The sequence below is a fragment of the Wyeomyia smithii genome, chromosome 3 (genome assembly GCF_029784165.1).
Source record: "Wyeomyia smithii strain HCP4-BCI-WySm-NY-G18 chromosome 3, ASM2978416v1, whole genome shotgun sequence".
In the NCBI taxonomy this organism is placed as follows: domain Eukaryota; kingdom Metazoa; phylum Arthropoda; class Insecta; order Diptera; family Culicidae; genus Wyeomyia; species Wyeomyia smithii.
The window spans coordinates 14,272,483-14,284,992 of NC_073696.1; the positions used below are offsets into that span (position 1 = coordinate 14,272,483).

Consider the following 12,510-nt stretch of genomic DNA (forward strand, 5'->3'; position numbering starts at 1 on the left):
AGCATCCAACAAACAAAAACTATTCAATTGTTGGTGATCAATGAATGGCCAAAAGACGGTGGGAAAAAAAGAGTGCCGGTCAATCTCATTTTTTCAATACAAACGACGTTTCAACAGTTTGATCCGAAGTTGAGAAATTGTGAAATTGATTGTTAATTAAAATTTTCAACATTATTGAAATCTCATTTAACTTTATTTTTTCTGTACAAATATATCAACGATGGTTTTATAATAATATGTTTAATGTGTTGTTTTTCTTCTGCACTTTGCAACTATGATTCATTCCATGGATTGTCTGACGAACTTTCATGACACCAAAGCCTTTATGCTATCGTACAATATTCTATTGACAGCACACCGAACATAATTTTAACTAATATCTGTTTATGCACTCGCTGTCTATTTACACGTTTCAATGATTTTTGGCAACGGTTTCGAAATTCAACCAACTAAGCTCGGACTACTAGACTACAGGTAACGAGTGACACTGCGTCGTGGCGATTACCGATGAAACCCATGGAATCTTCGAGGCACGAATCCGGCATGCGTTAGCACGGTATAGATGTCTGCCCGGGATATTTTCTCTGCGTGTCGTTCCCGCACCAGTTCCTCCCCTGGACCGAACCAGCTGAAGCGGGCCAGAGCATTGGCAACTCGGGGCGTCCGGTAGTACGGATTTCGGAGATAATCCGGCAACAGGGCTTCATTAGCATCGTTCTCCAGTACGGCTGGATGGGCGTATCGGGAAATGCACGAAGCCAGCAGAACAGCCTGCAGCAGACAGAACAACTTGAACCACCTGGAATAGAAAATAATATTACTTAAATTTGCAAGACTACGGTCTGATTAATTCAACAGGATATAAAATAGTGGGTCAATTCTGATCACGTCTGTTCTCGACATCATGACCCACATTCACGTCCCCAACACTCATCCTCAAGGTGAAAAGATTTAATCATAACGCCAATCAACAACAGCGATAGACCGATTAATATAAGGTTATTGCATTGACACGACGCCTGTGGTCGTGATCAAAATATTCGATTTCAGCTCAAGCCAACTTGGATCGCTGTTCGCATGCTGTCATCGTCACACAGATGCAGTTTAGAAATTTGATTAGTAAATTGCATGCTGGTTCCCAGTCGGAAGCGGAATCTACATAGGTGACCCTCACGTCCCCGTTGAACCACGCTAAGAAATCAAAAAAAAAAAATTCTGAAGCTTCAACGAGTAAATCGAGGCGTACAAATGGTCCCCAAGCCGATCACATGATTGGCGTAATTACATGTTATCGAAAATACCACCTCATCTAACGGTGGCACATCAATCGGGCATTTTGGTTGCAAATATCACAAATCATACCCGGTTATAAGTAGGTACGTACCCCCAACGTGCAATAAAGTGGTTGACTACACATTCAATTTGGTAAAGTGGACCATAATAGGATGCTCTTTAGAGGGCCGATATTGTTGTTACACGAGCTGCGGTAAGAAAAAAAAAACAGGTAAGCCGATCAGTACCGCTTTTCGCTCAAAAGCGCAAACACATTGCAATACTGTGATCTATAATTGAATACTTTTCGATCAAAATGCGAAACATGATAGTGATAGTTTTTTTTTGTTTTACACTATTTAATTAGTGCATTTGAAGACATACCAATACAATGGTAACCAGATTATCAGCAATTCAGTTGAATCTCCCGCATATGTCCAAGGGGCTGTCGTGCTTCACTAGCTAGCGGAAGCATTTTACCAACTGATCGAAGTGTTAAATTATGCAGACCGCGTATCAATTTTGATTGGAAAATACTCATACCTAGTATTGTAATGTAAGCCACATCCAACAGCCAGTTTGAGTTGGTCCGCTGCTGCTGCTGCGGTCTGTATGAGCCTGTTTATGACCACCCGGAATGTCGTGATGCATGAGTTATGCGTTTACGACGGACGAGGAAACGTTTGCTGCGCTAGCAACTTAGCTAAGCGAACGAGTGAAAATGTGAGAGAGGGAGGGTAGCTTGATCTTACGAACTTTCTTGGCCGCAACCATAGGCAATGGCGATCTAGTGGCAAACAGGAGCGGAATATGATTAATCGATGAAAATTGCTATCATGAGCATAAGTGTAACATTAATAATACAGTTTATCGCCGATCATATTTCAAATCTATTATGCGTTGTTTGCAGTTAATTATATATTATTTATTAGAGCTATTTGTTATCGCTTGACGCTGATTTAAATCTTTGTTTGAGTAAGCGGCTTGTAACCAAAGCACGTATTGCACAACTTTTTTTACATAAAAATTAGTTCTCAGAACAGTGAAATACCAAGCATTACGAACTTCGAAGATAATTTACTCAGAGATAAGACCATATATCGGCATTCCAAAACCTTTGCCGACATTCCTCGCAATGGAATTAAATTTGGCTCGGCCCATATGCGATTGATTGCGATTAAATCCGACAGTTTTTTCGCATTAAGCTTGACGAAGATGAAATAGAAAGAGGCGCTAAGAAGCATTAAAAACTGACGGCGATAAACTGGGTTAACTCTGAAACCCACACTGATTCCTTTGTGATTCCTTACATTGCATACGAACGAGTAAGGTTAATGCCGTGAGTTCACCAGTCCATTAATCGTTAGGTTGGGATTTTTTGGTGGAATCTCTTTTTTTAGTTGTGAGCGATTGACACAACAGTAATAGAAAAATAGTCAAACAAACATTTGCAAAGCGCCTTGGCGCTATATTCCGATTCGGAACTTGACTGTTTTAGTGTACAGGACAATTTCGGGGCTAGCGCTACGATCCTGCTGACACTAAAACAGTCTTCTCCCGAGGTAAAACTAGAACCTAGGATGACTGGCTTGTTAGGCCAGCATCGTACCTCGGGCAGCTGGAAGATATGACAAGAAATCTACTATATAAAAATGGAATTCCGTAACGCTTGATCTTATTGATATTATTCCCTGAGGTGTACAGTAATCATCGTCATTTTGAATCGTTCTGAATCAAAAATAATAAGCGGTGACATGTAGGTTTTTTAACATGAAAATGTTCGCTGATGATCAGGAAAGACATTTGAGAAAAAATAATAGGTATCTAATTACTAAAACTTGAGATATTATTCACAAAACTACGTAAAACATGCAAAACTATGACTTTCTGTGCTAAATTTGCCTCTAAATCAAAATTCAAAGCGATGACATATTTTTCTTATTTCACTAAAATGTTTGTTAATGTTCAGGAAAGATATTTGAGAGAAAATAATTAGTATCTGATCACTAAAACTTGAGATATTATTCACAAAACTACGTAAAACATTCAAAATTATGACTATTTGTACTTGATTCGTCTCCAAATCAAAATTCAAAGCGATGACATGTGATTCTTTTTTCATTAAAATGTTCGTTGATGTTTAAGAAAGACATTTGAGGAAAAATAATAGGTATCTAATTACCTAAACTTGAGATATTATTCACGAAACTGCGTAAAACGAGCAAAATTATGACGTTCTGTTCTAAATTTGCCTCTGAATCAAAATTCAAAGCGATGATATGTGATACTTTTTTCACTAAAATGTTTGTTAATGTTCAGGAAAGACATTTAAGGAAAAAAATCTGATCATTAAAACTTGAGATATTATTCACAAAATTAAGTAAAACATGAAAAATTATGACTTTTTATACTTATTTCGTCTACAAATCAAAATTCAAAGCGATGACATGAGATTCTTTTTTCATTAAAATGTTCGTTGATGTTAAGGAAAGACATTTGAGAAAAAATAACAGATATCTGATTACTAAAACTCGAGATATTATTCACAAAACTACGTGAAACATGCAAAATCATCACTTTTATGCTGAATTTGCCTCTAAATCAATACTCGAAGCAGTGAACTGTGATTTTTACTATAATAAAATGTTCGTTGTGTTTAGGAAAGATATTTGAGGGAAAATAATAGGTGATAGGTATCTGGTTATTTGGAATTTAAATATTTTCCACAAAACTACATGAAAAATGCAAAACCATAATTTTTTGGGCTCAATTTGTCTCTTAATCAGAATTCAATACGATGACACGTGATTTTTTTTAATTAAATGTTCGTTGATATTCAGAAATGACAGTCCAGATAGAAAAATAGTTATCTGATAACTGAAAATAAAGATATTATTCACAAAACTAAGTAAAACATGCAATTTGTCTCTAAATCCAAATTCAAAGCTATGATATGTAATTGTTCTTCATTGAAATGTTTGTTAATGTTCAGGAACAACATTTCAGGAAAAATAATAGATATCTCATTGCTAAAAGTTGAGACATTACTTTTAAAACGACGTATGTTTGCAGATGATTTTCTGCATACACAAAAACACAATCAAATACTCTTTTTGAAATTTATATATATTATACATATAATACATGAAAAATTTTGACTTTTTGAGCATGAGCTCAATTCGCCTGTAAATTAAATTTGTTTTTTTTTTTAAAAAAATGTTCGTTTGTTCCTGCAACATCTGCAAATACTTTCTTGCATAAGAATTTATGTTTTAATTTGGTGGGAGTAGAGCAAAAAAATTACATATCTGATGTTTTCGTAGTTCTGTGAATAGTAACACATTACGGGATTCGAGATACTCTTTAACTTTTACTAGATCTTGGGACATTTGGCTGAAGGAAAGACCGCATTTCAATGGTTTAATCTTTTTTTTTCTAATTTCTACGTAGTTATGTGAATTAAAACGTTAACTGCTTCTCAGACGTGTTCCTTGGACACCAACAAACATTTTCGTTATAAAAATTCACATGTTATCTCTTTAGATGTGATTTTAGAGGAGAACTAAGCATGAATGGTCACGCTAAATTCTTCTTACTTTGATTTATTTCTTCTAAAAGTTACATAAAAAGAGGTTTTACTGTGAACGATTGACGAATATCCGGTTATCACTCGAGTGTGGTATATTCGGAACTGGGATGACCCCACATAACATATTTCAAAATAATGACTTCTGGTTTCAGTAAAATAATCTAAAGTGGTATTTGGCCAACCATTTCAATACTTTCGAACTCCATACGTCATTTTGAAATCTGAAATGGCGACTTCCAGTTTCTGTAAAACATCCCCAAATCACAAAATGCAATCCAATATGGGTATTTCCTTGCTGTGCGTTCTTAGAATGTTAAAGTACTTAATATGATGTTGGACGTATAAGATGTGAAATATTTTCGAAGTGAGTTGTGCTAATAATGCAATGAATTATGAAAAATGATTGCTAATTTTGAAACTTTTGATCCCGAGCATCGCCGGGAACGTTCAACTAGTTTAAAATAAACAAATATTTATTGAAAGACACAGTTCAAATAGTTAGAACTGATTTCGAATCAAGGGCAAATGATTAGATATTTCTAGATACGTAAAAACGTGGTAGTTTTTGAGGTTTTCTTTTGTGACATAATTACTTACTATCATTCAAAATCATCTTTTTATGCATCAGTGCGTCTTGAACTGTCCTACAGATCAGACGTTTTTTCGGTTGCTTGTGGACTGGTCTTTGACTGCCTATAGCTTCAAAGTTTGTGTTTTGTCAGTGTGTCTTTTAAAGACTACCTGAAAGTTATTTCCCATCAGTCTTTCTCAAGACTACCTTCTTTTGAATTTAACATTTGTTTTAACTTTTTTCGTATCACCTGAAATGGCTGGACGGAAAAAGAAACCTCGCATCGCTGCGGGGAGGAAAAGAGAGGCATCTCTTTCTGACACATCGAGTGTCTGTAGTGACAATCCTTTTGATATTTTGCCTGAGCAAGAAGCTGGTGAAATGGAAGTTACCAATAATGAAACTATACAAAATATAAAATCTTTAAAAAAGGAGAAAGTTCCACCTATTGTGGTAACTATTTCTTCTGAATTTAATATATTCAAAAAGGAACTTTGAACGTTTGTTTCTGACGTTAAAGTTACCTATCAAATTGGCCGTAGAGGTGAATACCGCTTATTAGCCGACTCAGTAAAGGGTCGTGATCGTCTTGTTCAGTATTTAACTGAGAAGATGTACAAATTTTTTACATACGACACCAAGAACGCCAAGCCGTTCAAGGTTGTCTTGAAAGGTCTCACCAACGATCAAACCGTTGATGAGATCAAACTTACTTTAACAGAATTACTTGGCATAGCCCCTACCCGAGTAATTCTAATGAAACAAAAATCACGAGGCGAAAACAGTCAGAGAGCTGGAATTTCCCTTGTTAATTATTTAGTTCATTTTAACCGCAATAAGGTTAACAACTTAAAATTTTTTGAAAAAGCACATGCTTTGTATAATGTGCGTGTAAAGTGGGAAATTTATAGGAAGTATGGCGGAGGTGAAAAGCATATCACCCAATGCCGTACTTGCCAACGTTATGGCCATGGTTCCAAATTCTGTAACATGGACCAAAAATGTCTTAATTGTGGAGACTCTTCTCACAAAAAGGACACATGTCCTGTGAAAGAGAGTAAAAATTTTCGCTGTGCGAATTGTAACGGCAACCATATGTCAAATTTTTATCAATGCCCAGTCCGTTTAGCAATTGTTAAGGCTAGGCAAGGTAAACAAAATTCAATTTCTCAATTAAAACCAACTTCAAAACAAAATTCTCCAAGCGTACCAGTGACGCATAGTTTACCTACTCCTTTGCATACCCGTTTAACTTATGCACAGGTTACAGGTAGTTCGAACATTATACCGCCTAGTGTTGGTAGTTCGAAAATGACCGTTAATATGGGTAAGCAAAACACGCTAGAAAATAATTGTACACCTATCACTCCAGCTAATATTGCTACCGAAAATATTTTTTCTAATGTCAACTGCCTGGGGCCTATTACGGCAGGTAAAGTTTCTTTTTTGCAACAGGCAATGTTCGATCTTATGAACGCCATGTTGCAGGCAAAATCAATGTTTGAAGCCATTCAAATAGGCACAAGTTTTACTATTAAAATTGTTTCTAATTTAAAATTTAGCAATGATTTTAAATAAAACAATTAAAATATTAAATTGGAATGCTCGCTCATTGAAGGCCAATGAGAATGAGCTTTTTAATTTTTTAACAGTAAATAATGTGCATATTGCAATTATTACTGAAACATTTTTGAAACCTAACATAAAATTAAAATATGATCCCAATTACGTGGTTCATAGATATGATAGGATTCAGGGTTCCGGCGGTGGAGTTGCAATTGTTATTCATCGCCGAATCAAACATCGTGCTCTTCCCCATCTTGAGACGAAAGTTATTGAAACTTTGGGAATTGAAGTTCAAACTGAACTTGGGATTTTATTTATTGCCGCGGCATATTTACCATTTCAATGCACACGCGACCTCAAAAATTATTTTAAAGGTGATTTACAAAAACTCACCAGAAATCGTTCGAAATTTTTCATAATCGGCGATTTTAACGCTAAACATCGTTCATGGAATAATTCTCAAAGTAATTCCAATGGCAAAATTTTATTCAATGATTGTTCTTCAGGATACTATTCTATTTTGTCTCCGAATAGTCCTACATGCTTTTCTTCTGTAAGAAACCCTTCAACAATTGATTTGGTGCTAACAGATCAAAGTCATGTATGTAGTGATTTGATCACACATGCTGACTTTGATTCTGACCATCTTCCAATAACTTTTTCTTTATCACATGAATCAGTTTTAAACCCTATGAGCTCTGTTTTTAATTATAACAAGGCTAATTGGGAAAGATACAAAACTCATATTGAGAGAAATTTCAATAATGAGCTTGATTTGCAAAACGAAGTGAATATTCATTCCGCTTTGGAAGCATTGAAATGTGCAATTGTTGATGCCAGGAATTATTCTGTTCCAAAGGCTCAAGTGAAATTTGATTCATCAATAATTGACGAAAATCTTCAACTTCTAATTCGTTTGAAAAATGTCCGCAGACGTCAATATCAACGTTCTCGTGACCCTGTTATTAAAACTATTTATAAAGAATTACAGAAAGAGATTAAACATAGATTTACTCTTCTGAGAAATCAAAATTTTGAGACTAAAGTTGAAAAATTGAAACCATATTCAAAACCATTTTGGAAGCTGTCGAAGATTCTTAAGAAACCTTCAAAGCCTATTCCAGTTTTAAAAGATGGCGAACGTTTTCTTATATCCAATGAACAAAAGGCTCAAAGACTTGCTCAGCAGTTTGAGAATGTTCATAACTCAAATTTGAATTTTGTGATTCCAATTGAAAATGAAGTCACACGTCAATTTGATTTAATTTCTTCCCAGATTTTTTTACCTGCAGAAATAATTGAAACTAACTTGAATGAGATTAAATCAATTATTAAAAATTTCAAAGATATGAAAGCACCTGGTGACGATGGAATCTTTAATATACTAATCAAACATCTCCCTGAGAGCACAATGGAATTTTTAGTGGAAATTTTCAATTGCTGCTTCAAAATTGCATATTTTCCCAAATTATGGAAAAATGCAAAAATTACTCCCATTTTAAAACCGGATAAGAACCCAGCTGAAGTTTCAAGTTATCGACCAATCAGATTGCTTTCTTCAATAAGTAAACTGTTTGAGAGAGTTATTCTTAACAGAATGATGTCACACATCAACGAAAATTCAATTTTTGCAAATGAACAGTTTGGATTTCGCCATGGGCATTCCACAGCTCATCAATTACTCAGAGTTACTAATATGATACGAGCTAACAAATCTGAAGGTTATTCCACTGGAGCTGCTCTTTTAGACATAGAAAAAGCATTCGACAGTGTTTGGCATAAAGTTTTGATTGCGAAATTGCAAACTTTTAATTTTCCAATTTTCCTAATCAAAATTTTAAAAAATTATCTTACTGATCGAACTCTGCAGGTTGTCTATCAGAATTCAAAATCTGATAGATTTCCTGTCAGAGCAGGTGTACCTCAAGGTTCAGTCTTGGGTCCAGTCCTGTACAACATATTCACTTCAGATCTTCCTGATTTGCCTCCAGGATGCACAAAGTCATTGTTCTGCGATGACACAAGCATTTCCGTAAAAGGAAAAAGCCTTCGTGTCATATGCAGTCGATTGCAGAAAAGTTTAGATATTTTTTCTTCCTACTTGCAAAAGTGGAAAATCTCTCCCAATGCTTCTAAAACTCAAATGATAATTTTTCCGCATAAGCCTAGGGCTTCTTTCCTCAAGCCAAACAATAATCACGTTGTCAAGATGAATGGGGTTATTTTAAGTTGGTCCGACAAGGTTAAGTACTTGGGACTAATTTATGATAAAAAACTTATTTTCAAAGAGCACATTGAGAGTATTCAAGCCAAGTGCATCAAATATACGAGATGTTTATATCCTCTCATTAACAGGAATTCTAAACTTTGTTTAAAGACAAACTTTTGATTTACAAACAAATTTTTAGACCAGCAATGCTTTATGCTGTACCGATCTGGTCAAGTTGCTGTTCAACAAGGAAGAAAACGCTCCAAAGGATTCAGAATAAAATTCTGAAGATGATTTTGAAGCGTCCTCCTTGGTTTGGTACACTCGAATTACATAGACTTACTGGTGTTGAACCATTAGAAGCTATGTCAAATAAAATTATTAACAATTTTCGACAAAAATCGTTGCAATCCTCAATTGCTACGATAAGCTCTCTTTATAGCCAATAAGTTAGCAATTAAGTTAGTTGTAAGTTTACTTCCCCTTTTCTGACAAGTAGGTTTAAATCCCTACGAATGATAAGTCCTAATTGCGAAAGCAAACAAATCCTAACAATTAGAATTACAAATTTCTAACAGTGTTGAGAAGTCACCATTTGTGATTGGACACACATACTCATTATTTACTAATATTTATCATAAATACTTAAGCTACTAACAAATCCCCCCTTAAAAAAAAAAAAAAAATCTTTTTATGCATGTTAGGCTTTCGGATTAAACTCCATGAAGGCCTTTATATTCAGCATCATTGTTGACAGGAAACATTCATTATATTCTTTATATCACCTGTTCTCAAAAAAAAAAAGGCTTGATGATCTGATAAACCCGCTGAAAGCACATCACTTCAGAAATGATAGGTACATACGTCCTCTTCATAATGTGAAGTTCACATAACCAATTTCAAGGTATTTGCTCTAAACGCTCACGCAGCCTACTGCTGATAGTGCGGTATAATTTGACACACGCAATTGAGTTGACATTACAAAAAATCCAAACCCGTAATCTCGTGACGCTTTACACTTTTGAGGCAATTTTTTGCGGAATTAGGTTACGATTGTGATGTTAGTATAAAGAGGAAATATACAGTCCCTCTACAATTATGGGTCAGTCAACGTGTTGTCTGAATGTTCAAAAATGGAAATAAAATCGGAAAAATTATCAACTACGAATGTTTCACTATCTGTGTTCTGATGTGTACTTTCGATCAACAATTAGTTTCACTGAAGTTGATGCGTGTGAATCGGTTGGGAAGAAAAATATCACTTACATAGCCAAAGACACAATTATGGGTCACTTTTGGCATTCAAAATCATTTAGACTATAAAATCATCAAAATACATAACGCAAGTTATTTTATTGTTATAAAAGCTTGATAATAAGTTACTTTATTCAGTCTTGTCGCATAATCATGTAAAAGTAATAAAAATAGCAAAAATATGGACTGACCCACAATTGTGTACCGCAAGATGTAACATTAGTACAATTATGGGTCACTTCACCTACTGCACCGAGCAAAATTATAGGTTTCGTGACATTTACAACTTTAAATCATTTTAATCGTATGAATGAGGTTACAAGTGAGTTACAAAAAATACCACTGCTAATGAAAATTGTTCAGTTTCGTGAGAATAGACGTATTTGCGTGAAAGTGACCCATAATTGTAGCTGACCCATTACTGTGGAGGCACTGTACATAATTTGAGGGGTTATGTGACTCGTGCGTGTCGGTATTTGTGAAATCTATTCTGGTGCTGGTTGAGTAGTTTAGTAGTACATAAATAATTGCAGGTATGTCGAACAATTTACGATATGGAAAAGCGACGTTCCTCCCGTTAATCTTCTGGGTTCCGCCGTTATCTTCTCCTGGTTTATGCAATGCAAACCAGTACGCATCATTTTGCTGTGCTTAGGTAGGCTCGAGAGCCCTAAAAAGCCGCCGTTCACAGCTCTCCTATGTATCAAAGCTTTCGTTCGCATGAAATGATAAGTCAATAGAATAGCTTGAATTTAAACTAGATAGAAGATAGATGTTAAGCTAGTCGTAAAGCTTGAGTAAATAATAAAATTAGTTTTGTTCCAGATGGTTTTCCGTGAACCGTCCTGCTCGGCCAAATATCCGGCAGTGATACAACCCGTAGGTTGACGAGAATAACGCGCGCTTACTTGACGAAAGAACTATGTGCTTCGGCTCTCGACGATGGATGGGGCAAGCTACGCTCGGCCATCGGTGAGGTCGCAGCCACGGCACTAGGTGAGGTAACGTCGAGCCAACAAAATGACTGGTTTGATGGGGAATGTTATCAAACAATGGAGAAGAAAAAACTCGCTTGGGAAAGTTATTTAAGCATCGCCACAAGAGAGAACGCGGCCAAATATCGACAAGCTGAGTAGTGAGTTGACCACGATTCTGAGTAGAAAGAAACGCCAGCAGGAGGACAGAGATCGTGAAGAGCTGGAGCAGCTGTTCCAGGCTAATGATAATGACAATACGCGTAAGGACGAGGAGGGAACTCTGATCACAAGCGAACGCGAGGTGGTCGACAGGCAACTTTTCGATTAGCACCTCAATAGCGGAGCAATGGAACCAAAAGAAATTGAGTCACTGATGAACAATCGAGCCGCAGGTAAGGACAGACTACTGGCAGAGCTTTATTAACACGACAAAGAGGGCACTCCACTGTGTCTTCTCCAGGATTTAGGAGGAAGAGAGACTACCAGCGGAATGGATGGACGGGATTCATAGGGCAGTACCAAGCGGGCTTCACCTAAGCACGCGCTACTACGGAACGAATCTTCACTCTCCAGCTGATCCTTCAGAAATACCGGGAGTACAACATGCCCACACATCACGTCTTCATGGACTTCAAGGCAGTGTATGATGCAGCCGATCGAGACCAGCTATGGCAAATAATGGACGACTGATACGACTTGTCAATACTGCCTTTGATCGAGTGTTGTGCTATCTGTGCGATGTAATCCGACGAGCGGGCATATAGAAACGATTTTTAGCTAAAGTAGTCAACCCAAGGGTTTCGCAGACGACCCAACGTTATTCCGAGAAACTTTGCGACGGCGGAGACAATCTACGGCAGACTACAAATGGTGGTTAGGAGAAGAAATAGAAATTACGCGTCGAAACCAAGTATATAAGTATATAACCAAGTATCATGGACGGCAATACACTCGAAGTAGTAGATGAATTCGTATACTTGCGATCGCTGGTAACCGCCGATAAAAACACAAGTAAGGAAATCCAACAGCGTATTCAAGCTGTGAATCGGGCTAACTTTGGCCTTCGCAGGAC

The 12,510-nt window shown here is 36.4% G+C and overlaps 1 protein-coding gene across 2 annotated transcripts in view; it reads right to left on the reverse strand.

The window, feature by feature from the left end:
* Positions 1-190: 190 nt before the first annotated feature.
* The window catches only part of LOC129733328 (uncharacterized), a 28,614-nt gene continuing 16,294 nt past the window's right edge, over positions 191-12,510 (reverse strand). Inside the window, exons 1-2 of one of the 2 annotated variants that reach the window (XM_055695124.1) lie at positions 857-1,053; positions 191-799 (exon numbers count right to left, since the gene is read on the reverse strand). In XM_055695124.1, coding sequence (XP_055551099.1) covers positions 502-799; positions 857-915 — 357 coding nt within the window. In that variant the 5' untranslated portion in view covers positions 916-1,053 and the 3' untranslated portion in view covers positions 191-501. Of the gene's footprint in view, positions 800-856; positions 1,054-12,510 lie in introns of those variants that run through there. The other variant, XM_055695125.1, reaches the window with a different exon arrangement.